At 43.7% G+C, this 27,592-nt stretch overlaps 1 protein-coding gene across 1 annotated transcript; it reads right to left on the bottom strand.

Moving 5' to 3' along the window:
* EGLN3 (egl-9 family hypoxia inducible factor 3) lies at nt 1–27,592 on the bottom strand. Its single transcript, XM_046653919.1, has 5 exons — nt 26,883–27,592; nt 6,571–6,690; nt 4,906–5,042; nt 3,083–3,156; nt 1–2,253 (listed from the first exon to the last, which is right to left on the bottom strand). The coding sequence occupies exons 1-5, from the start codon at nt 27,237–27,239 to the stop codon at nt 2,222–2,224; spliced, it is 720 nt and encodes a 239-aa protein (XP_046509875.1). The 5' UTR covers nt 27,240–27,592; the 3' UTR covers nt 1–2,221.

Here is a 27,592-nt window from a genome sequence, read left to right as displayed (position 1 = left end):
TTGATTTGTTACGTTGTTTATTAGTTTATAGGACGTTTATCTGAAAGGAATAAGCGAGGCCTAAGAGGTCAGATCTTTTGGCAAGGGAAAATATTGACTAAAATGAAAGATACAAGACATACTATTGGAACATGATATTCTTTCAGAACATTGTCACTATCACTCTCATGACACTAGTAATTGTGGGGAAAAAGTTACAATTTTACAAAATATAAAATTCCTAATAAACAACCCTCTTTCTTTCTCTCCTATTGAAGTTTTTCAAAATTGTTCCGAAGGAGGAAGGTACTCTGACCTATCTGAAGCTACTCTCACATCACTCCTCCAGTCCCAGGATAGCGAAGGGCAGAATTCTCCTTTGTTCCATTTTCAGATTCATAGTGGTCAATGACCGTTGTTCAAACAGGTAAACAAATGTGAAATGACACTATGTCCAAAGCATTCTAAAACTCTGAGTTTAAATTTGTAAGTCAACAATGAGAGAAACATGTGTATGCAAAAATTCTAGCAAGCCCTTCCTGCCAAAGATGGAGGAAATGAAGCAAACCATTACAACGCTAAGGAAGGAGAGCGACTTTATTCGACAAGTATTTACTGAGCCCTTACTGTGTGTCAGGCACTATTTTAGGTGCTGGGAATACATTCCATTGATTAAAAACATACAAAAATCCCTGTCTTCATTGTGCTTACTCTCTAGAGGAAGGATACAACACAATAAACATAATAAATAAGTCAATTACATAGTAAGTGAGAAGTTGATAAGCACTATGGGAAAAAATAGAGCCATCGTGAAAATCAAAACAAGTCTTATCTGGAAACTTTCCAAAACCAGAAATAGAAAAAATAAGCTTCTTTCTTGGAAAGTCTATATAGCTGTAAAGGGCAAAAGAAAATATTTTTGGCTCTTTAATGTTCATGGGATTTTTCAAGCAAGAAATTAAAGGGATTTTGAAAATATGAAAATGGAATTGAAACCTAGGAAGAGTAACTTTCATAAAATAGGTGCTTGACACAGAGTTTTTGAGGCAGCATTATCTGTGCTTACCGCAATAGTAGAACCTTCCACAGTTCTAGCAAATTCCAAGATTCTGGCCACACTGCCAATCTCAGTGGATCTGGAGAGTCAAGTCTGTTGAAATAACGCTATTGGGGACAGAAAACGTGGAAGAACTCCAACAGCTTTTCAGGATTTTTTGTTTTATTTCCATTTCCTTTTTAAAATACAACAGCCTACTTTTTGTTATTTTCTTATTTTGTTAAAGGGAAGGGTGAGTTCCTCAAAAAGGAAAACTGAGAAACAGGAATGCCCACATTCCCAACTCCATCTCCACTCTCAAACTGCTCAAGATGCACATGTTTATTGTACGTTGGGAGACCCAGGTCTTTTGACATCAGAGCTTGTTGACTCTAAACTACCAGCTAGATTTTTTCCCTTTAACTTAAATTCAAATTCCATTTCAACAAAGCAAGCAAAACGACTAATGTCTAGTTTTTGCCTCTGGGGAATTAGGTTCTCTAAGTAAGAAGTAAAAACAGAAAATAAATGGTGTTGTCATCTGTGATCAGAAAGTTGTATTTTCAGCAAAATGAGGCAGAGACAGAAAGTCCAGGTTGTAGGACCAGAAAAAGGAGTGTCTACCCACAGGATACTTAAAAATTGATGACTATGACAGCAGCCCTTTCTAGAGGTAATAACGTCACTAAGTTGTAATAATTCTCCAGAAACCCCAACAGCCCTGGATTAAGAACATCTGAAATTGTTCAGATGACACAAATTTCTGTTTCCTGCTGTTAAGGCTTCAATGATGCCTCTTGGTGGCATCTGTCACCATTTTTCTTCTTTGCAAATTCCTCCTTTCAAATCAGGAAGCATACATAAAGTGCAAGTAGGATTCATTCCCTCGCCCGTGGTTCCAAGCGCTTCTTTTGATGGCCAGTATTTCCAAAGCTATCAGTTAAACCACTGGCCAGCTAGGTCGTCTGCAGGTATTTCTGGGGTTAGCAAATGAGTTCATCTGGCAAAGAGAGTGTCTGAAGGTGGATGAGGTCTTGGCAAGAAAACCCAAAGTACCATTGGCAAGACAGGGATGTGAATGATGCAAGCAATAGGGGGGGTTCTTGTCACCGAGTCACTGAAGAGGCCTTCTTTGGATCTCAACTCTTAAAGGGAATTCAGGAACTGTTACTAAAAGGAATGAGGCCAGCGGATTTCAGAGCTCGGTCAGTCTTCAGTGAGGGAAGATTCAGTTTTTCCTGGGTTGGGGACAGAAAAGAAAATGAAGAGGGTAAGGAGCCAGATCTGATGAGTTTAATGTCACAAATGTCACCCCAAAAGCCTCCAGTAAATATTTCCCATTTTACAGAACAAAGCTGAGCAAAGTGCTTCCTGATAGGGCTTAGCAAAAAGTGTTTTCTTTGTTATTAATAGATATTCAGTACAAATGAGTCATGGGTTAGGCAAGGTGACCTATAACTTTACTGCAGGATTTCTTAGATTCCTTTTTCTTGATTAATATGCCAATGAGCACTGTGACTCTTCAAGAGAGGGATACAGTATGTAATATTTCCCACATTTTGGAGACCAGGAATATATCTTCTTGCAAATCAACTTACCCGATTAACAGCACCATTTGGGAAATGCGGCCTTACGATACTGACTGGATGGGACAGGAATGGTGTTAGATCATACGCAGTTTACATTACACGAGCCCAGTTTTTATATTGAGAGTATGGTCCCATACCAATATAACAAATTAACCATTATAGCTGGGTTCCAATGTATTTCCTTCATGTGCCAAAATCATGAGCAAAATTTAATGTTATGTTTGATAGGTGAATATTAATGATAACAAGTAAACTCTTTCCCATCTATTATAAACGGTCACCAATCAGTGGGCATTCACGGGGGATGTCCTTTTTGTCTGATTTTTCCAGCAGAGCTAAGGCCAGAGTTTCAGGATTAAGCCCATCAAGATGTCATTATAGGAAGCTAAGCCACAGCTGAGACTGAACAGAGTATATTAGAATATATATAAAATGGAACGATTTGATCAAAAATCACAGAAAAATATCAAACACATACTAGTTAAATTCCTGAATTTCTTTTTGGCTTCTGCCCTTTCTTCAGCATCAAAGTACCAAACAGTCATAGCGTATCTGTGAAAAATAAGCAGATATATGTTTAAAAATATTACCAAAAAAATTAAAAATACTGTAAGTCTCACATGAGAGTCATTTGTAAAGCCAACATTTAAAGTGTTCTCTATTATTAGAAGTCCATCCTAATTTTAATTTAAAATAAACTTCTCTGGTTTCAATTCTATTTAAATGTAATAAAATATGTAAGGAATTCCAAGTATGTGCCGGGCATTATCCTGGGCAATGGGAATTCAAATGACCACGCGAATACATCTGCCTCTTTCCCTAAGAGCACAGGCTCCAGCAGGGGAGACAGGCAACTTAAGAAATAATGTAACAAGTCAAGATGATCTACACAGAAAGGACTAGAAGGGAGACATTCTGCCAAAGACTGGGAAACCCAAGTTGGTGGGGAGAGCACAGAGAAGAGGAGGTGACATCTGGGTGAAGCTTTGAAGAATAACTTATTTAAATGACAGGACCCTTAAAACGCATGGCTTGCTTTCTTTAGTTTTGGACACTGAGGCAAAGATGCAATGGAGTAACGGATGCCCTCAAGCTATCTACTGCATTCCCATTAACTTCCTTTATTCCATCTATAAGAAAGACTGTAATAGCCATCATTTCAGGCGTGAATTTTCAAAAAGTTTCATTTTACAATTATTATTAGCTACTAGAATTTCTATAGCACTTGATTTTTTTTTCAAGGGCTTCCCATCAACATTTCCTAACGTTTCCCTTGTGACTTTGGTCATCAAAGGACTAGGAACAAGAAGGGAATTCTGGCATGAATGACACAGTCCAATTACTGTACCCCATTAAACAAGCCACAAGCAGATTTGGTGGTAGAATTAGTTACCTGCTCACCTAGGGCACATTCCAATTTGACATTTAATATGCAACCCTGTGTGGGGCTCAGATCTGTGATTTCTGGAGGGGGATACTTATAAATCTTAGGCACGTTACACATGTGATTTTAATTTAATTAGGCTTGTTAAGGTTTAGTCATTATCCTTCTAGGCAAGTTCTCTCTCCCTGCCCCCAACCACTATTCCCAATTCAAGCCGCACCAGATACCGCCGGCCTCCAATACCTCCTGGTTTACAGCTTTGGCCATAAAACAAAGGTAAGTGTGAGGCAGAATTTGAAATTAAGATTATGTCAAGGGTCTCTAGATTAATACTAAACAATACTAAGTTGTTCCGTTACTCCTAAAATCTTCCCGTGCATGATCTCAAGAAAGGATTTTTAAAAATCCAATTCTTGGAACACAATGAATACAGTGAGCCCAAACCAATTTTAAGCTAAGGAAAGGGTAAAAAGGAAAAGAAGTCAGGACGAAGTCCTCTTTCTTTTCTCAAGGTTCCTTCTCTGCTTGCAACAGCAACCTGTAAACTCATCCAGAGTTGACCAGACAGAATTCCCGATCTGTGACCGCTGACATTCTCTGGAGGTAGTTCAATTCCAGGGGGTTTCAAGAAGTGGTGGGGGAGAAAGGAGAGAAGAGAAAAACATCCCGGGAAATTTGGAATCCAATATGCTCACTAATGGAAAACGATGTGTTGCTAGTTCAAACTGACGTTAGGTTTTGTGTACTAAAGAACCCAAAGTTTCCCGTTCAATTTTTACTGATTTCAAACAGGTTTGCTCTCAGCTTTGGGGTGTGGTTGGTCCCTCATGTGCACAGGACATGAGTTTAGAGAATTCTCCGGGGACTGGGGTTTGTACGAGAGGCTTCTCAAGAGGAAGCGTGGCCCCGACTATTACCTGGTCGCATAGGAAGGCTGGACTTCATGTGGGTTCCTGCGGTCTGACCAGAAGAATAAGAGTCTGTCAAAAATGGGCTCCACATCCGCTATGAATGATTTCCCTTCTGGAAATATCCGCAGGACCCCACCGTGTAACTGAGGGCCACAAAGAAGGTGGATTATTTCCTGGCCTTACACATAGTTAATTAACAATGATATTTCAGCCTCGTCTAGAAACCATGCCATCTTTCAACCTCCACTCCAAGTGTGTACTACTCCAAATTTTTACTTCAACCTTTTACTTTGTACTAAATTTTATTTCAGACTTGGCAAGACCCATCTCCTTATTCACCTGAGACCAAATGAAGCCTTCCCACCCCCACAATCATGAAGCCCACGGATACAAAATGGAGTACTATTAGGTGGAATCAGACAGAATTGCCAGTATTTGACTGTTTTTGACCTACAAAACCCCCCAGCAATTTCATACGGTTCAATCTAACATTAACAGCTTTCTAGGGTAGTCATCACGCATAACATCCCCTTCAAGTAGAATTTACAGCTTTCTTTTGAACTCCTCCAGCTCCTATGCGATCTCATCAGTTGGAAGTTACATGTTCTTTTTTCTGAACTCTCAGGCTTCCTTATCTGCATCTTATTACATATATCACTGTCTTTCTTGAATTACTTTTTTTACACGTATTCCCGATCTGTCCTAATGGAAGACCCACACCAAGGGAGAGTCCAGGCCTCAGGCTCAGGGCCCGGCTCTAGCAGGCACTCAAATATTTGTTCAACGATTTCAAACTTTGCAATTTATTATCACTGATCTGACAACTCTATTCTTTTGCCTATAACATCACCTTTCAAGATTTTACAGGACAACTAAGGAATATATTCCAGTCATGTTACGAAACAGGGAGAAAAGACGAGCCTTGTCACTGATTCCCTGGCTTCCCAGCTTTAGTTTTTCTGACCCCAGATAAAATATCCCTGCATTATTAGCATCTGCCCTAATGAACAGGAAATGGAGATGCAGAAGGTCCAAAAGCCAAATAAGCTTGAACAGTTCTCTGACTTCTCAGACTCCTAAATCATCCTTAACTTTCAGAAAGCATACAAATTCCAGACAAACGTTTGTAAGCGTGGAACCAGACTTCATATCGCTATCTATCTATAAGTTCCAAAATATAAAAATCAGCCATAAAGCCTCTGGCATTCACAACTGTAGTAAACCATGGCAAGCAGCCACCAATGAGATGTATCACCCCAAGAGAACGGACTGTGTGGGAAACCTCGCTTGGGGATGATTTTATAGCCCACAGTTCTATTTTTGTGGAATCCGCTCAATGTTGCTGCTGGAAGGGAAAAGTATATATCTTATTCTGCATTGACAGTCATCTCAGCTCTGGATAAGACTAAAAACATTGATTGCCATTCCTAAAATAAGAAATTCTCTTCTAACCTAATAACGACCCTACGTACCCTCCATCAAATTAACTTTATATCCATTATTTTCATCTCATCAGCTTAAGTACTAATACCATGGGAGGGGAAAAAGGAAAACGTAAAATAGAAAAGCTTTATCAGCAGGAATTATGAACTCCTAACCCATCTCTGAGTCATCTGAGTTCCTTTCCTACAGTTTCTAACCCCACACTCTCCTCCCATTATTCCAAAGTACCTTGGCATCCCAATTCTTGTTCAGATAGTAGATGCAGGTGATGCAGCGGCCGTCACCGTTGGGGTTGTCTACATGTCGAACATAACCTGTTCCATTTCCCGGGTAGCAAGCCACCATTGCCTATGGAGAAATCCCAAGAAAGCTGGTTAACAAAGCTGAAACAACCTTCTCCCACTGGTGAACAGCTGAGTAACACAGTCTCCTTGGGTGCTATGGGACATTTATAGGTGGCTGCTGGCTTCTTTTCTTTTTTTTTTTTTTTAAAGATTTTTTATTTTTTCCTTTTTCTCCCCAAAGCCCCCCGGTACATAGTTGTGTATTCTTCGTTGTGGGTTCTAGTTGTGGCATGTGGGACGCTGCCTCAGCGTGGTCTGACGAGCAGTGCCATGTCCGCGCCCAGGATTCAAACCAACGAAACACTGGGCCGCCTGCAGCGGAGCGCGCGAACTTAACCACTCGGCCACGGGGCCAGCCCCCTGCTGGCTTCTTAATTGCAGGTACAGTACATAAATTTGGACTCCTCAGCATGTAAGATTAACAGCCAAGTAACACCTCATGGCTCAGCCCAGTGGAAAGTGGGTCAACAATATTTCCATAGCTCTAAAACATTTTAGACAGTAACGCATCTACATTGTCATTAGGAGCTTTCTTCAATGCTCCTTTTGGAAAAAGCAGGTTCTGGGTTCCCACCCTAGACCCACAAATTCAGAATCGCTCCATATGGAGTTTAGGGGTTATGCTTACTCAACAAGGACTCCCGAATCACTGAATCACCCACTGTCTTAGAACAATGGTGGAGGAAGCCATACCAACAATCCTTCCGGAAATTACTATCAGAGGATTACTATTAAGAGAGTAACAAATCTCTAATTGTTCCATGGAAAAATTACAGCAAGGAGTAGAGAAATATAGGCAAAGTGCAAAAAGCTAGTTCTTTTCACAGGACACTGCCCTATTTCTAAAATATTTTTATAGGCATGAGATATATGCAGGAAAGATACTGGAACTACTGGAACTGGCAACAGAAGATGAGGAAAGGGCTATTTTTCCCGTTTTGTTTGTTGATGTATTCTACTAGAACAGTGCCTGACACATGGAAGGTGTCTGTTTAAAATCTGATAGATAAATAAATAAATGAATTAGCAAATGACTCTTTCCTCTAAAGAGTAAGTTTACGTTCTACCTAGATCAATAGAGATTTCTGTCATTTTAAAAACATCTCTTCAAACATGCATGTAGCAATCCAGTTTGTACTTTCCCTTATAAATGCCAGGGCAGTCTCATTGCTTAAAGGATCAGTCAGGTAGAGGCCCAAAGCTGTGCTCTAATGGCTCTATGAATCAGCTTCGATGCTGTGGGGGCCACTCCCATGGTAGCGTTGAAAACTTGAACTAGGCATGGAGCTTTAAAGGCTTCACACACACTGCATACTGGAATAATAAGGCTGAACGGTCACTTAGCTCTGCAATGAACTTAAAGCTTAAATCACCATCTCTCTCAAACTTTATACCCCCATTCAGCTAGCAATCCCCACATCCTGCCTTTGAACATCTAAAACATGAATGCAATGTCGCCTTAGAGCTGAAGTTAGGCTGTTAGCTTGAACATCTTCCAGAAGGTGGAATTTTGAGGCTACTGCAATCAAGATTTAACAAATGATGGTACCACCAAGCAAAGGATGGCTTGGGGAAAGGTGATTGGCAGCAGACAGAAATGATGGGCCTAGCTGGGGAAGAAGAGATAAAAGAAGTCACCTGTGAGGATGAGGATGCGGTAATTACCCATCCCTGGAAGCAGCTATTAGGATTCTAAGAGCCACCACTGAGCCAATAATGAAAGTCACTTAAGCCACAAACAATTACAGCCTGGATTCCCCACCATCTCAGCCTCTCCCCACTGTGAAGGCTTGAAAAGAAAAAGTGCTCCATCAACGCTACACAATCTTACATTCTTAAACAGCTCCACTCTAAGGAAAAGGTCAGCGGTCTGGATGCCTGCCATCTAGTTCACTCTGCAACTGATCGTGTGAACCCAGGCTCGGTTTCTTTTGTATAAAGAGGGGCTTGGGTTATATGGCCTCTGAAAGTCCGAGAAGATTTAAGACTTGATCTAAGCATCAGCCCCAGAAAACGCAACAGAGTTCCTCAGGGCACTGTGAAGTATTCATCTGCCTCAGCACTCAGCTTAAACACTGAAAAAACAGATACAAACTCATAACAATATAGTCCTTACAAATTGCAGCATCTATAAAACACACACAGAGAAGGAGCTAGCACATTCCAGGGGATTTATTAGGAGGCTAAAACTCCTAATTGTCAGCAAAGTATCTGATTGCTTAAGCGAGAGGAACAGAGAATTTTTCTGGCCAGAGTGAATCTTCACCCGTTCTCCTTGTTCCTGAAGCCACAGCATCAAGTCTGAAACAATGGAAGGAAATCATTGTGGGCCTCGGTGGGCCTGTCAAAATGACACAGGCCAATTTTATCAGTGTTTTCTGGACAAGAGCCATTGGAGATGGGTCTTGGCTTGGGCACATTCCCAACTACTGATTGGTCTTTGACACAGTCCAAAACCAGGAGGCTAAGGATGCACTGAGAAGCAAGACTCACTTCAATGACGAGTCACACACTTCTGTGCCAATTTGTGCACGGGGCAAAAACAAACCCCGGAAACTGATCGGGTCAAACGCGCTGCTATCGAGACCTCAACGAGTCCAGGAAGGGATTCAGACGGTATAAAGGAGGAGAATGCTTCAGAACAGTAAGAACGGGGGCCAGACTACTTCAATGATCATGTGATAAATATGCCAGGCAATTAACAATGACACTGATCAGGAGGATAGGAAGGATGCCACATCTACTGTAGACTGTTTATTTGCCAAAATTTCCTGACTGGATTAATATTTGAAATTCACTGAGGTTTAATAACATGTTAGTGTGACCTACAATAGCACATATACTATACAATATAGTCCTGTACTTGGATGTACAGATAAATCCACAGGTCCCCTTATGCATTCACCATTCCTTCCTCTGACCTCACTGTGGACCCCCCCTCCCACCATCCCCAGAGGCCTCTCCACAGCTTTGTAGCGAAAGGAAATGAGCAGAGGGGTGAACCCCTCCCAGGCTGGCTCCAGACCAGAGATGTGTGCTCCAGACACCTAGGCAGCCACGTTGAGGCAGGGCACATGTACGGATTCTCTGAAGATGTCCACAGATATACAGCCAAATCCAAGTCACAAAATCTGCTCCCCAAATGCCACAGGTGGAAAACAGTGGATCTGTTACAGTTATTGTCAAGCTGGTTTCATAAAAAACCATGTCTCATTAATCCCAAAGGTAAAGTTGAAAAATTAAAGTCCAGGATGTCCGTTCCAATGCTAGATCGCATGTATAAACCATTTCAAAAAGTTGGTGTCGGTGACCTCCACTGTCCATTCAGCAATGACGATCATTTTAGATCCACAGCTGGGAAGGGGTACACGTGCCCCAGCCCAGCCTCCAGTTAGACTCAGCACTTATCTAACAACAATCAACAAGAGATTTTTTGAAGAAGAAGAATAGCCCTGAGCTAACATCTGCCACCAATCCTCCTGTTTTTGCTGAGGAAGACTGGCCCTGAGCTCACATCTGTGTCCATCTTCCTCCACTTTATATGTGGGATGCCTACCACAGCATGGCTTGACAAGCAGTGCCGTGTCCGTACCCAGGATCCAAACTAGCGAACCCCCAGCGGCCGAAGCTGAACATGTGAACTTAACTGCTGCGCTACCGGGCTGGCCCCAAGAGATTTTTATAGAATTGTATTTTACATCTCTCATGACTTTGGAGTCAGATTCATTAGTATGACTTGACCTTAAACAAGTTATAATAAGGTGGCATTTACGTGAATTTTAACTCAGTAAATTAAAATGCTGATTTTAATGCTCTCATTTTATTTGCAAAATTTGCAATAAATGTGAATCCATTTTTAAAAATTGTCAAGAATAGCATAATTTCAAAGCTGTCTGATTGAGTGACCTTTCAACTGGTATTTCGGTCCACTGCCAAATGCTAGCCCCCTCTACCTGCTAAGCAGAAATACCAGGCAAAATTTGTAAGGATTTGTTTTGAATTATGAATGGTCTCGAGCAGAACATACTTTCAATAAAATGCAACCTGAGTACAGAATAACCTGTACTTAACCTCTTTACACCTCAGTTTTCTCATCTGTGAAATGGGTTTATGAGGAATAAGGAGACGATCCATTAAAATGTGTAGTGCAGGCCTGCACCCACTAACTGCTGGTTAACGTTGGCTATTGTTAAACCTGATGATATGCTCGTTGTCTTCCCCCCACCTGGGGCTCCAGAATGTCTCCCCTTCAGGAATCCAATTCTACTTAAGTGCGTTGTGACTTCAAATCCAGGCTGGCAAACTCCAACAGCTTTGGGCGTTGGCAAGTAACCTAAATGCCTGTAGCCAATCAGGTTTCTATGAGTCAGAACTCTGAACTACGTGCGATGCTACCACACCAGGGAATCTGCTGCCCTTTGCAGTGAGGGCCCAGTGTTACAAAATCTTCAGATTTTAGCAGAGTAGCAGGCAACCGAACGGGATCTGTATATAAACTGTCCTGAATATTTTTGACCCCAATTTTTAAATCAGGGCCACAAAAAATACATCCGGTCGAATTTTGAGATCGCCGTCTAAGGTCTCCTAAGAAGTCAGGCTACTCTGCAATAGCTCTGGAGCTCCAAGTGGGCACCGTCCCCGTCTCTCCTCACCAGGCTCAGACGCTTCCTGTCCCAAGGCACAGCCCCATCCTCCAGCGCCATCCGCACTCCACACGCCTCCTCCACACCTCCCTCCCCTCTACTCCTTCCCTCATGTCTGCTCTGGACAGAGCAATGGGGACCCCAGATCCTTCTCCTCTCCATCATAAGACGCTTACTGTGCAGCGAATTAGATGTGTAAAGACTTGAGAAGAAAGACATGAGACCACGCACCTTCTTCGGCTTGGAGAAACAGCCTAGCAACTCATCAGAGTGGAGAATGTAACAGCCGAAGTTTTCTGGCCAGAAATGGGTCTAATTTATATTCGGGTGACAACAGCCTAGGTAACAAACTTCCAATGTTTCTAATCAGCTGTAGGTGGAGGAGCTGAAGGCTATACTCCCAGGCTTATTTTTCTGGGACATTTGTGTTCACACATATTTTAACACTTACATTTAATGTGGACAGTGAGCAGAGCAGCCCCATGGTTGTACCTTTATGTCCCATATTCATAAAGGCATCCATGAGGAAGGGACACTATTTGGTAATTCATCAGGGGGCATGGGCGGTTTGTTAGTAAGTGGAAAAAAGGCACATATGGTGTGCTTTTAAAAAGAAAAACAAAAATAAAAAATCTTTAAGAATTCAAACTGCTATATGCAGGTGCACCATAGGAGAGGCTGGAGTGAGAGAAAAACTAGAAGAAGAATGACCTTTGCAAGTTTTGCTCTTTTAAAAAAAAATCTAGGGACCAGCCCGGTGGCATAGTGGTTAAGTCTGCGCACTCTGCTTCGGCAGCCCAAGTTCGCAGGTTTGGATCCTAGGCGTGACCCACACACCATTTATCAAGTCATGCTGTGGCAGGCGTCCCACATATAAAATAGAGGAAGATGGGCACAGATGTTAGCTCAGGGTTAATCTTCCTCACCAAAAAAAAAAAAGATCTAAAGATAAATTAAGCCAAAATGTCATTTTCCACTATTTTCCACTTGGCTCCGACAAGGGATGAGATAAGAGAACTCCAAAAATCCTTCACAGGGGCAACGAATTTAAATCCAGAGGACATGGAAAGCAAACTGGAATTATTGCTTTAGCCTTTCTTCATCTTTCCTGTTCAGGAGTGTGTAATCTTCAAGGATATCTTGTGGGACCCACCAATGTCACTTAAATTCCTAAAGCACTATATTCATAAGGCATCTTTACAAGATGATAGCAACTGTGCAAGGCTTTCTCCAAGAGTTCAAGAAAATGCCACTGAACAAAGTTCACTTTGCTGCCCGTCCCATCTTTCCTATGACATTGAACCAAAAAGTAAGCTGTCATGTGATGACGAACAGCTCAGATGCATAAAAAGTTTTTTAAGGGGCCGGCCAGGTGGCACAGCGGTTAAGTTTGCCAGTTCTGTTTCGGTGGCCCGGGGTTTGCTGATTCAGACCCCGGGTGCAGACCCACATGCTGCTTATCAAGCCATGCTGTGGCAGGCCTCCCACATATAAAGTAGAGGAAGATGGGCACAGATGTTAGCTCAGGGCCAGTCTTCCTCAGCAAAAACAGGAGGATTGGCAGTAGATGTTAGCTCAGGGCTAATCTTCCTCAAAAAAAAAACAAAAAGAGAAAAAAATGCTTTAGGATTTTTATGTATTCATTCTAACTTCACCTAGACTGGCATAAAGAAATCAGTTGTAGATCATGTAAGCGCTTTCAAGAAAAAAGTAGGAAACTTTGTGCAAACTATCAACAGTTATCTTGGCATCTCACTTATTATCTATCTTATTGGTTAAGAGCAAGCCTAGCTTTTCCTTCCTCCTGGTGCCTCTAGTGAAAGGCTGAAGTAACAAAATGAGGGGGAAATGGGAAATAGGCTTTTGGTGGGCAATAACATGAGCTGTGTCTAGCTACCAGGTTCCCCTTCCCAAAGTTTCAGCATCTGACCAGACAATTCAGATTCAGAATGACAGTCAGACATCTGTCAGGTAGGCAAGCCTTTCAACAAACCCCAAGTCATTCATTAAAATGTCTTCTACTATTCTATTTCTACAGTGAGAACGACTTCTGCCTTCCTCATTTGCCCTAAATCCACACTAAAAATTCCTCTCTTTGAACCTAGGTACCCAGAACACTGCTACCTATAACCTCACCTCCAATTTAGAACAATAATCCTCACGCCCCCATACCTGAATTTTGTAGTAATGCAGGAACTTCAGTAATTCTGAGAATGAAAAGAAGTTATAGCCCTCTCAGTTGCTCTGGAGAGGGGGGTCTGTCGGCCCTTCTGGTCCCCCAACAGCATCGTGCCCGCAAGGGCAAGGGATCTGCCATCTTCACTGGGAGACCTGTCCTCACGTCGACCTTTTCACCGTTTTAGTCTACTCTGAGGTCCTAGCTTCAGGGTCATGCAAGCAACCATCAACAACTACCCAGACGCTGGAAACTTCTCCTAGCTCAGTGATAACAGTTCCTTGAGACTCTTACATTACAGAGCTGGCCTCACGCATGCGCGCACTCACACACACGCACGCACACACACACACAGAAGTCCTCATAAAATCACAGAAGGTTCACAGGCCTGTAAAGTCTAGCTGTACTAGACCAAGCTTCTATTCCAGAGGATCCTGCACTTCGTGCATGAACTTGAGTGAATCACCCTCCCCCAAGAAGCCACTGAAACTCTCAAAGGCCAGGAATTTAAAGAGACTATTATCATTCCTTTCTGAATTGTGGTTAATTCCTCTCGTTGGAGGGGATTCAGCCAGAGCCCTGCAATTAAGCACAGTAAACAGGCCCGGGAACATCGACATATCAATACAGGCTGTTTGGGTTTGGGAAGGCGGCCCTTCCCAGGGAGGCCTGGCTTTCCGCCAGCAGAGTGACGGCTGAGTGACAGGGCTACGTGCGCTGCGTGAGGGTGGCAGCCAGCCCACACCCGAGAGCACACCGCGGGGCAGACCGCAGAGGGAACCGGCACAGGAGAGCCCCCCGCCCCCGTCACCACTCCAGTTACCAGAGAAATGTTTTTAATAAGGGCTTCCTTGCAATTATGAAATCAGCAAAAGTCGGCCAGGCCCAGGGGTAAGGACATTAAAACAGGCATTTAACCACATCCATTCTGATACCTTTCCCCAAATCATAATGGCTGCCATTCTGAAGACCCACGTAGCCAGGTGGCACTTTATGGTGGCGCTTTACACATATGGTCCCACTGAATTTCCTGGTTAGGGGGAAGGTGAGCAGCAGCCACCCCCCCCCCGAGTCACACTGCTCACACGCCTTCAGGAGAAGTCATTAACCCTGGAAGTTATCATACGAACCTAGGCGTTATCTTATTCCTATACAAACTCATTCAGGAGTAATCCTTAAGGCAATGATGGAGGTAGGAATTCGCAATATTTAACTTCTTTTGATGTGAGAAACAGCCCTATTAGAAAAAGAAAACCTGTAGCTCTCTAACGGCTCTGAGCCTAACAGACAAAAAGAATGTTTGAGACTGCAGGACTGTCAGAGAATTCAGTATAAACCGGTTGTCTGTAAACTCTCATCTGAAATGAATCCTAAAATACTTGAGGGAATCCATGATAACTTACAATTGAGGAGACAAGGTTTTATTAATGGGTAATATACAAAAAAAATAGTCACCTATCAAAACACGTCATGAAAAATGCCTTGAAGCCAATAGTCTTCAGATAAGAAAAACCAGGAAAACACTTTACCTGCAATTCCCAGTGAATTTTAAGAGTATTAACAGCGGACTCTGCAACTATGTTGGAAAATATAAAGTTAAAGAACTTTCCAGGAAACCAGATCTTGTATTTACATTTGCATTTCAGCCCTTGGAAAAACATATCTGCTGAAGGAAAGAAATGACACACAGCAAGTTGGTTAAAATTAGAGCTCACAAAATTCAGTGGGCACGTTTATGGACCAAGCAAACTTCGGTATGGTGCTTACTACGTGCGGACACTGTTCTCTGTGCTTCACAAATGTTACCTCATTCAAATTCCTAATAACGCAAGAGGCAAGAGCCATTATTATCTCCATTTCACGGATGAGGAAACTGAGGCACAAGGAGGGTAGGTAACTTGCCTTGTCGAACTCAGTCCAACTGCAGAGTGTGAGGCCTTCATCATGGTCATGATTTACCATCACGCTGATCTAATGTCGAACATGAACCAACCCACCCCACTTTTGAGGGAACTAAGACCTTCCTTCGCTTCTGCCTGAAGTATCTGACTCCCTAAGCATCAGCTGTCCAAGGTGTCTTTGTTGGTTACTCCCACTACAGGACACTCAACCCCACTCTCAACTTTCTGTGGCGCCTGCAGGGCCCATATCCGCTTCCGAGGCGACTGGTCTGCAACGAGCTCATGCCTCGTCGCCAGGCTGCCGTTCCCCGGCCCGCCCAGGTTTCTAGGGAAGGAAGTGAGCCTCTCCAGGACCTTTCCTTATTAGCTCGGGTCAACACCTGCCAAGGTTTTCAGGCTTGTTTCAAAGTTAGAAGAAAAAATTTTAAAGGAAATACATGAGTGCATTTCCCTTGGGAAGACAAGATCCAGCACCTGGTAAATTCAAAGGACTCCCAGGGACGAGATAAATTTCCCTTACTCAGATGCAAAGCTTGTTTAGGAGACGTCTTATCTCTATTTCTACCACATTAATGAGAATTCACTGAAGGCCAAACTTTCTAAAATAACACGAATTAGAAGACACTGAGTATACACCCACTGTGTCTTGCAGGAGGGGCGAGATCCAGAAGACCTCTTAGAGGAAAGTAAAAAGGTTCTTCCGAGAGAAATGTACAAACTATTTGGGGAGCAGCAAGGGACTGGAAATAAAGGAGTGCCTGGCTCTGAGTCTAGGGAGCAGGGATGGTTAATTTAATTGTCCCCATGTTCCTCCAAGACAGATATAAGCCCCATTTTACAAATGTGGAAACAGAGTCAGAGACACAAAGTAACTTCGGGACATCATAGAACTAAGCGTGGTCTTTCTGCCACTAAACCCTGCTTCTAAAATATGAGGAAAAAACTGTTAACTGAAAACAGGTGCTATTATTTCCAGACCGCCCATGAACGAAATTGTCTTCCCTCGACTCAACAATGCAAGACGCTCCAATGATTCTCGTGGCTTACCAAATACAGGCTCAAACCCTTAACTGGGAAATCAAGGCCCCCCATGCAGAGGGAGGAAAAGGCAAGTGGTAGCTGTGATCTGACCTCAACCTAGTCAGACCTTTGATTCCAGTCAAGCTGGATTCATTTGTCAGCTTTTCCCCCCAGAGCCCCACACCTGAGCCTTCTTGGGCCTCCCTCAGGCAGCCATCTCACCCCAGAGGGCCAGAAACCCCCCTAGGCTTCTGTGTGCGGTCCACAGTTAGCACATAATAGATGCTCAATACAGAGAGACTCAACTGCTACAAGGCGCTGTTTTCCAGTTTGTGCTCATCCCAAGTCACTAGGATTCTTTCCCATCCTTCCTGGTGCCTTCAGCTTGCACTCCTTGAAGCACTCCGTGCTGGATACACGAAGGGGAGCAATTCTGAGTCATTAACAAAGACTTTTCCCCTTCATTCAACACAACAGGAGAGAATCAATTCCAAATTCTGCTCTAATTCTAGTTCTGGAAAATTAACTTTATTGGTACAAATAATACAAAAATTGTGTGCACGTGTGTGTACTTAACATGTTAATAGGTGGTGGGTTTTTCTCACAAATGTCCCAAATGAACTGAAAACACTTACATTTTTTCGTCTTCGCAATGAATGAGCTCAGATCCGATCAACTGATTGAACTCCGATTTTCTCAATAATATCAGGTAGGAAGATACAGCACCAGCCCTACGTAGCCTCCTCTTACTCATCTTATTCAATGGTTCTCAAATGTTAGCACGTATGAGAATCACCTGGAGGACTTGCGAGTTTCTGATTCACTAGGTTTGGGGAGAAGCCCAAGAATTTGCATTGGCAGCAGATTTCCAGGTAATGCTGATGCTGCTGGTCCAACAACTACACTTTGCAAACTGTGGCTACTTCGTGGCAAAACCAAGAGTTTGTATGTAATGCCTCACCCTAAATGAGAAAGGGTAAAGGTCAATTAGTCAGCTGCACGAGTTAATTCGGGGTACAGGAGGTGGGAGGGAGAGCAGGAAGCGAGAGGAATTCCTGGGGCGGCTCCTGGCACAGGCTCTACAGCACGAGCCCTACAGCCCAGCCTGCAGGACACGTTCCAGCTGTAACTCTGTAGCATTGCTGAGGATCGGGTCCTGTCAGCGTCAGGGTGTGACTGTTGGTACAGTCTGCTCTCTGCGGGAATCCAATAAGAGGTACTGAACCCACCTATTTGCCCTCTCAGATGAAACTTTAGCCTCAGTTTTCATTTAATTCCTTGGAATCCTGGAGGTAGATCCTTATTATTGTATCCGCGTTATAGATGAGGACAGGGAAGCTCAGAGAACTGACTTGCCCAAGATGGCAGTGAGACAAGATACCAGGCGAAATGTGGATCCTAGTGCCTAGCAGCAGGTGCTGACTACATTAAGTTAAAATTAAAACTAAAAATCAACCTTGTTCCTAAAGAAGTGGAAAAGGAGGTCCCGAGATACTGCCTACCAGGGGCTCTAGCCTCCTGGCCCCAGGCTTCTCGGGCTTCTGTGAGCCAGACCTGGACGTAGAAGCTGCCAGGATCTGTGTGTGACTCTGGTCCTTTCTAGGGCCAAGCAGAGAATTTCAGAACGGAGGAAAAAACCTTAGAAAGCCAAAGCCCCTCCTTTGAGATAGTCCCTCATAGCGTGTTAATGTAATAAAATATTTAAACATTCTGGCATCAACTTAGGGACCATGCTGCAAAACCTCTTTTTTTTTTTTTTGGCCTAACAAATTATTTATAGCTTTTTTGACACCCTGACATCCGTTGAAATCAAAGTTCTTTTTGAAGATGAAATTAAGTCAATAAGCACGTATGAATTGTAAAGGATTGTTCGAGGCACTAAAAGTATATTTCAAGCCCAAGAGTCTCTGCCTTCAAGGATTTATAAGTAAAGCGAGGCTAGGGTAAGCAGCCGAATAAATAAGTGTACCAGAGCAGCCTGGATTAAGCCACCAACAGAGTTCCAGGGAGCAGAAGGGAAGACTTCACGGAGAAGGCATGAAGATGGATTTTGAAGAGAAAACAATAGGAAGCTCAGTATGCCTGGCAATCAGTTTCTAGCATTTCAGGGAATGGGAGGGAAGGAAGGCAGTCAGCGGGAGATTAAGGATAGAAAGGTCAGATGGGGTCAGATGGGGTCAAATAGGGTCAGCTGTGGAGGGCCTTAAATGACATGCTCAGAAGTTCACAGCGTGTACAGTAGACAATGGGGAGAGAGGGCAGCTGGGTTTTTTAAGCATGGAGACTGCATGATTAGAGCTGGGTTTTGGACCACTTATATATACCCTTGCAAACTTACACTGAAATAGATTCTAGGGGGAAGGGGGAACCAAAGGCAGGAGGATTTATGGTTGAAGTACGTCTCTTTAAAATACTTCCCTCCTCAAGGATTTCTACTGGAAAGCAAAATAAAATTTAGTTCTAAAAAAGACAAAACTTGAGGTTCCACAGTGAACCCAAAAAGCCAAAACAGCACAAAATAGGCCAAATTTTGACCAATAATATTGCTTGTTCCTGCCTGAATCTTCAAGATTTTTTGTTTTAAAAAGGTGTTATTTATTCACTCAAATCACTCAAATTAACCTACAAAATAATATGAGTAGGAAAAAAGCCATCCAAAAGAAAGACTCACTGTCCATTCTGTGTGGGGTACTGAGCTTTCTGAGTAAGCGTCCTCAGGTTGACCAGACAGATGAGTGGAAATGGGAACGGAGGTGGAGGGAGGGCACGGGCAGCATCTCTGTTCCATGCGTCTGGGGGACAGAGCCAGCTCCACACGAAGTTCAGACTGTTGAAAACAGTCGACTCCTTCTAAGCGGTGCTCAGATAGATGAGTATTACTCAGAATACTCAAAACAACCTCAAGTCCCCCTACGAGAACCAAAAACAGACGTCACTGACACCCGGAATTGAGTTTTGTTTGGCTTTAAGATTTTATTTTATTATTATTATTTATTTCTTCTTCTCCCTAAAGCCCCCCAGTACATAGTTGTAGATTCTGGTTGTGAGTGCCTCTGGTTGTGCTCTGTGGGACGCCACCTCAGCATGCCCTGCTGATCGATGCCATGTCTGCGCCCAGGATACGAACCAGCGAAACCCGGGGCCGCCGAAGCAGAGCATGCAAACTTTACTCGGCCACGGGGCCGGCCCCTGGAATTGAGTTTTTCATTTTGTCTTCTTCCCACTGGCAAATCATCAAGACTACTATCCTATTACTTGAATCTTTGTATTTTGGAATTATTTTTATGTGGTAATAGTATTTTGGCCTCATTTTGGACGGAAAAGTAATATTTAATATGGGATAGGTACCTTTACTCCAGAACTTGAGAAGTGTTGATCAATGTTGATTATTCTCCTAAAGAATCAAACATTGGCTTGACTTAATGAGGGTGAACTCCTGTGCAGTGAGGACAGGGTGAGGAGGCAGTGAAGGAGTCCAGCACAGGATCTGAAAACCTGCATGGTACAACTGCAAACCCATGTGTGTGTAAGGCTGGGACTGGGTGGGGACGGCGGGGGTCGGGGGGGAGACACTCAGTCACCAGCAGCTCACCACAAGCAAGAAGAGGAACTCACCAACAAATCACTATCAAAAGAAGATACAAAATTAAAGTAAGTTCGACACTGGTTTAAGATTGAAATAATCGAGGGAAACAGGGTACCCTTCTATGTACAATGAAGCAGGCTAACTAATCGTGCTTGGCAAACAGACACACAGCTCTGAATCTGAGCCAAATCAACGGCTCCTGGCCAACTGCCAAAGCCGAATTCCTTAGTCTGGCATTGTAAAATGATTTGTCTGTCGCATTTACAATTCCAGTGCCTCTGGATTCGGCTACCCGCTGGGAACCCCTGGCAGTTGCCCAGCAGAACACATCTAAACTATCATTACTGTTAGGACACGCGCATTTGACAAACCCTAGAGAAAAAACGACACCCATTTCTCAGAGCAACATTAGTTAACAGCTACAAAGGAATCATCAAGTCTGTTGCTGCCATAATTAACAAAGTATTCACAACCTGCCCCATAGTGCTAACCTGCAGGCTGCTCCTTGGTGTTCAATAGACATGGGTCAGAATGTCACTTAATTTACTAGAGGCACAAAGATCAATCAAAAGCAGAGGTCTTGCCAAACTGAGCACGGGTGAGGGGCCCTCTGAGCTTTACCCTGACTGGCCGGATGCTGGATGTGCAGGAGGCTGGGCGCTCAGGGATGCTTCTCAGATGTGCTCAGCTCATTATGGGTTAAACCCCACCCCCTACTTGAAGTTCATCAGAGACATCTTCCATACATGGTGTGTTTTCAGGATGGAGTTGTAACATGCAAGGCTGCTTGTTATCTACAAAATCTGAAATTCTTCTAGCCAGAGTTGAGAATCAGGGAAGAATTTCCAATTTTTCCTTGAGCTGAGTAAGGTCAAAAAGGGAAATAGTTCATAACCCCCAAAAGTCCAAAGCACAGATAGGCTACATAATTCCACCTAAGGGGTGTTTATCAATTTCAAGTCAGAATGATATTTAACATTCCCAAATAAAATGCTGATACATCTGAATTAACCTACCAACTGCGTCTCCCAATCTACCTGACTTATGGAGCAACCCCAGCCAGGGAAGCCCCTCTCTTTAAAGCACCTTTGCTCAGGCCCGAGACTCACCTCAATCCCTTCTCGAGACCTCCTCTCTCCAAATATAAAAATGACTTGACTGCTGAATGATTGAGGGATTGATGAATGTGATTTCTGATACCTCTCTAGCTCTAAAAACCTGTATCATTAAGTCCCGTATAGCGGCCGGGCCAGTGGCGCAGCGGTTAAGCTCGCACGTTCCACTTCAGTGGCCCGGGGTTCACCGGTTCGGATCCCGGGTGCGGACATGGCACCTTTTGCCAAGCCATGCTGTGGTAGGCATCCCACATAGAAAGTAGAGGAAGATGGGCACGGATGTTAGCTCAGGGCCAGGCTTCCTCAAAAAAAAAAAAAAAAAAAGGAAATAAAGTCCTGTATGATTTTGGTCACTTCATTTTAAGTAAATAGAGAACTTGGAGAAAGTCTGAAGAAGAGAAACAAAAATGACTAATCAGTGTAAAAGCAGGACTGTTTAACCAGAAAAAGAGAAACCAAAATTGGTGACAACTATTTCACACCACTCGACTTTCAGCTTACTTCTTTTATTTTTAATTGAAGTATAACTGACATATAGCACTATGTTAGTTTCAGGTGTACATCATACTGATTCGATATTTATATACATTACGAAATGAACACCATGGTAAGTCTAGTTATCGTCTGTCATCATGCAAAGTTATGACAATATTATGACATATTCTCTATGCTGTACATTACATCCCTGTGACTTATTTATAACTGGAAGTTTGTACCTCTAGATGGTTTTATAATCTCGTTCCACCTCCCTTTCCTCATCCACGTACACGTTTACCACGGTGGAAGACATTTAATGATTTGTGAATGAATAAATTAAATACCCCCGATTTCCCACTTCACTGCAAGCAGATATGGTTGTACTGGAGTGACCAATGGTCCAAAATGGAACAAAAGAAATTACAAAGTAAACACGCACACACACACACACCCCTACCTTCTTTTCTTTGTTCCCAAGTGTCATTCAACAAAATAGACAAAGAAGACTATGAAAACTCACCCAATGGAGGAACTTACTTCACTGTCACTGAGGCTGCATTCTGTAAATTATTTCCTTGGATTAATTTCCTTCCTCCAAGAGCTAAGTTATTTTTAAATACAAAACCTTTTATAGGAATCCTCACATCCTTACAGAAAGATGTTCCAGCACTTCAAACTCAGTGCCTCCTCCCCCTAAAATACTTCAAGCACAGAAAGATTTTTAAGATTTTAACTGTAAAGACACCTTTTATGGTGTCAAACTCTTCGAACCCCAGGCTCGAAGAATTGCACCTCTCATGGGCCCCAGCAACCGTACGTGTGACACATGTGTGACACCCGTGTGACACTACATGCTCCACTACCACCCCAACCAAGGCTGATCGGTCTCCTGAGCCGAAGTGAGACCATCACACTTTCTCCCAGGGAATGAGAACAGGGAGCCTCGAATGGTAGTCAAGACTCTGAGGATGTCAAACGGCGGCTGAGGCAGCCACTGTGCGGCAGCCACCTTGAGTCATGTGCAAGAAAAAGCAGAAAAGCTGGAGGGAAAGCAGAGAAGCACAGGCAAAGAAGGAAAGAGGGAGGCCAGAAGGGGCCAGAGAAAGAACTAACATGCCAGCACTCCTGGATGTTAAGGCCTTTCTGGTTCCCAGGTCACGGCTCCAGCCTTCTGTGAACACTGACTGCACTTCCTGCACGTGGATACCAAGAGAGATCCTGGTCTTCAAAATACATTATCCCATTTTTGCTTCAAGTAGTTTGCAACCATGTTAAGCTCCACTGAGTAATGGATATTCCTGATGTGATTCCGGGTGGGCCGAAACTGTTATTGCTAAACAACAAAGGAACAAACCTACCACTTTGCAACACACTTTCTTTTATTCATAACTTACTGCTGTTTCATCACGTCTCAGCACTGTTTCCAGGGGAGCACCCGATCTGTCTGTTCACAATACAACCCCCACCACCCCATCGTCCAGAACCACTCCGGCAGGGACCCTAACAACCAAGCTTATTAACGATACTTTTCCTGTAAATAACAGTAGGAAAACACTAGCACAGCACTCCGTTTTCTTCTTCAAATGTACTTAACTGACCCGCTTCAGAGTTTGCGTTTTGTTGTTTTTCTTTTTTTAAGCCTTAGAATTAATCAAGTGTGAACTAGAGGATCCCACAATTCAGAAGTCCATGTGTATGTGAGCTCTGGGAGGCAGGCATCATGCCCGTTCACCTTTGTGTCCCCAGCCCACGCACAGCACCCCACACTGAGCGGACACTTGCTAAATAAATGCAAGGATGAAAAGCAGGAGCCTAACAGTCAAGAACCCAAACTCTGGAGTCAGATAGAACTGGGTTCAATCCCAAATCGCCCATTTACAGGCTCATAACATTTATGAAGGCTCAGAAGTCTGCTAAGAATTTTACGCACATCATCTTATTTAATGCCCTTCCCCCAAAAAAGCTTTAAGACATTATTATCCCTCACTTTACACTTGGTGAAAACGGAGTAACTTAGCTAAGGCCACAAGGTTGGGAACCCCAAGCCCCATAACCCCTATGATAAACTGCCTCTTACACCAACTTTGTGACCTTGGGCAAATGATTTCATCACTTAGTTTGCTGAAGATGGTGGTTCTGAAGACCAAGTCAGACAGACAGTGTTTGTAAAGTGCTTAGCACAGTTCCAGACAGAGCAAGCTGCTTATGAAAAGGTAGTTAGTATCACCAGAGTTACAAGCTAGGGAGTCTTCAGTGAGATGCTCCAAGCAGAAGGACTTTTGGTTCTGTAAATTACACGTTCTCTGGAAAACAGCCATTTTCATGATCTAGGCAGCCAAAGCAAAAGCAGCAAATTATAACCAATGTTTATCTTGGATACGGTCTAAATTCTCCAAAAGGGAGTTAGATAAGAAATCTTTCGATTGTCTGAGAGCAATGACCATGCTTGCAGTTAGGGGGCGCCATACTGCTGTACATTATAGGAAACTACTTTCCCAAAGGGTCTTCAGCTCCTTTGGATTTTTCTCCAACAAAGTGGACGTAGATAAATTCTGACCAGTGACAACTTTTTTGGCAGCGAGGGGGAACCCTTTAATATTGCTTTCCATACGCTTCCACAATTCAATTTTAGGTCCAGTATACATTCCTATTTTATTCCCAATGCTGTTGCTATTGCTTCTTTCAGATAAAGCACATGATTACATTATTCAAGGATCTTTAAAAGTCTAGAAAAAAAATACTCAATTAGGATCAACACATTAATAATCATAACCCCAAGAAATTTAAAGTACCTAAAAACAACTGGTCTAAAATAAATGTATACGAAAATGGGTGATGGAAGCTCATTATACCAGCCCCTCCACATTTACTTACGTCAAAAGTTTCCATAATAAAAAGTTGAAACAAATTTTTTAAATAAATGCACAAATTCTGCCTTTTAAAAATTTCGTTTTTACTGAAAACCTGCTTGAAGGAAGCAGCACAGAGGAAGGCGCTCAGCTGAGGGCAGAGAAGTAAATAAGAAGGTTAAATTAGGGTGAAACTCACATAAATCTGGAAGTGTTTCTGCAATGCTTTAATAATGAACTTCATACAAGAGACCTAAGGCCACAAGACATTACTAAGGAAACTTCTTTATACAAACAAATCAAGCTTTTTCTTATTTTTCACTGTAATAATTGTTTGCTCAACCTAGCTTGCATTTGGTTTAGCTGGCCAGGGAAGATCCCAATCGAGAGGTGATTTTTCTAAAGGGCAGGAATGAAGAGCTTTGTGCCAAAACAGCCGAAGGAAAGCTGGAAATCTGGGTATGGAAGAAATCTCTTCAGTGGACAAAAGATGAATTTTCTCTTTTCAATTTACAGTCACCTGCTGAAAGGGTTAACTGAAAAGTTAGCTGAAAAGTGATCTGTTCTACCGGGAAGATAAGCCATAATTGAAGAGTCCTATCTACGGATCGTTTTTCTTCTTTAGCCCGACATACGCAGGGCTTTTCATTCAATTTGAGGAGTTAAATTCTAGCCTAAAACCCTACCACTGTCTACTAAGTCAAAGCTAAATGGAAATCCTTAACTTTCAGATGTTAGTGACCTCTTTCTACCGATTCATTCTGACTTCCCTCAGAGCAACTTCTGTTCCTAGAGTGCTGGGAGGAGGGCGTGGGGGGTGGAATTCCTAACACTTAAGTTTAAAAGAAACTTTAAAAAACTGATAAGAAGCCATCTGCTCTTCCAGGTTGGAACCCTCAAGCACCTCGCCACACAGAGGCTAGCCATTCCCCTCCCCCAGCCTGCCCGAGACAGGCAAGGTCAGTTAATGCAAAACAAAACTAATCAAGACAAATGGCTCTTAGCCACCACCAAAACGATGGAAGAAGAGTAAAGAAACATTTTAACATCAATCTTCTACAGAGTCCACCTAACTGAATTTTCCCCAAATCAAAGTAAAATTTAGAAAGCCACATTTTCTTTTAAGATTTAGTCTATTTTCATCCGATTAATAGCATGCTTTCAGGGATTCTATTCATGCCCTCCTGGCTTGAAAGGTGCACAGCAATCTACTTCTCCCCATTCACCCACTCCCACCCCTTCATTTCTACACATGTCCAGTCTCCACCACTTGCCGCTAATAAAGAGTGTTCCTCGCAGCTTATGAGACAAAAGACAGAAGAATAATATGTTTTATCACAAGATCAATTTTAAATTGAGAAATACCACAAACGTTGTTAAAGAATGGTACATAGGTGACTGTTCACCTTCCTTCTCACACTGGTAGGCTTTGCCTCATTGTGTTAAAGTTCCTAGAGGTCTGAGGGCCCCCTGACCAGTCCACAATAAAAGAAGTGCAAATTACTCAGAACTGCCACTGGAAAGCTGGCTGGATTATATGGAGAAAGACAGTGATCAGCTAGTCTATGCCAAAGTAATGTACACGCACCAACATCACGGTGGTACATGTTCCCATATTTCTGCCAATCTACCTGGAAACGTTTCCAAGATAAACTACCACCCAGAGAGTCACTTCTGACTGTGTGAACAAAAACACGGTTTCTTTCCAGAGGTACTTGACTACCCTCTCCTGATCACTTAACTGGCTGTTTTTGAGTGATTTTCCCATCAACTGATAGTTAGGAAAGGGAAGGTGGCGCGATGTAGGGCTCAGCAGCAGGAGAGAATTTTCAGTCAAGCAGATGATCTAACTAGTGTCCTGGGTGCAACAAGCCAAGGGCAGCTCTCAAAAGTGAAGAGGAGCTTGACTCTTTCACGGGTCAAACTCTTCCCGCACCTGCCAAACTTCACAAACCAAATGCCACTTCGCAAAAGCACACCGTCTCCAGAATTCTTTAAGAGTGCTTTTGTAGGCATCAGCTCTGAACGTAATTGAAGGGCAATGTTATGTGACTTTCAAGTAGACATTTAAGATCACGAGTTCACGTGTGTCTCGGATAATACACAATGTTTCTAATCACCTGTCTCTCGTTTGGACCTTCGAGAACCTCCCATATCTTCGACCAAAAAGTCACAGCTTGTCCGGCTTGTACCAGCCACCAGAGCCATTATTTCAAAGTTAACAGAGAAGGCCATTATAATTATATACCTGAGACCCTTAGCATGGATTTTCGCTCAGAGGAGAGGGGGAAAAGAGAATCAGACTAACTTCTTGCTTCTTGATTAAAAGCTAAAGTTTGCTTGCAGCCTTGCGAAGGAGACAAACGGACTCCGAGTGCCCCCGGTCCCCGCGGGCTGCAGGAGCGGCGCGGCAACCGCGCACATCCTACCTTGGACCTCTCCTTGACGTAGTATTTGCCCAGCCGGCTCCCGCAGTACAGGACCAGCCTGTCGATGAGGGACAGGAGGAAGCTGATGGCCTCGCAGCCCTCCTCGTTGCCCCCGATCCACGTGATCTGGTCGCCCCGCAGGTGCCGCTTGGAGACGCCGGCGCGCGGCCCGGCCAGCTGGCCGTCCCTCAGGGCCCCGCTGCAGTGCAGCTGCTTGACGCGCTCCAGGACGCAGTCGCCCACCACCTCGCCTAGGAAGTTGTCCAGGTAGCAGAAGCCAACCTCGTGCAGACAGGGCACGATGTACTCCAGGGCGATTTTCTCCAGATCCAGCCTCATGATGTGTCCCAAGGGCATCTCGCCCGCAGAGCCGAGCGCGCCGGACCCCCAGCGTGCACCCACAGCAGCAGCGACCGACGCGCGCGCAGCCGAGGCGCGGGGAGCGTGGCCCGGGTTCAGCTACCTGCGGCGGCTACGGTCCCCGAGCCACCGCAGCGACAGGGAGAGGGGAAAGTTGCTCGCAACTCGGGGAAGGAGGGATCCCGTTTGGGGACCAGCAGGAGTTGTACGGGGCTCCACGAACCGGCGCCGGACTGGACCAGCGAGGAGTCGGAGGGCCCCTTTTGGGGACGCGGAGCCACCACTGGCGCGGCGGCGGCCCGGGTCGGGAGAGGCTGAGGTCCAGCCCCGGAGCCGGCCGACTCTGCGCG

This window comes from Equus quagga, chromosome 2, assembly GCF_021613505.1.
Source record: "Equus quagga isolate Etosha38 chromosome 2, UCLA_HA_Equagga_1.0, whole genome shotgun sequence".
NCBI lineage: Eukaryota > Metazoa > Chordata > Mammalia > Perissodactyla > Equidae > Equus > Equus quagga.
Note: the sequence above shows the minus strand (reverse complement) of the source record. Positions and strands in the feature narration are given on the sequence as shown.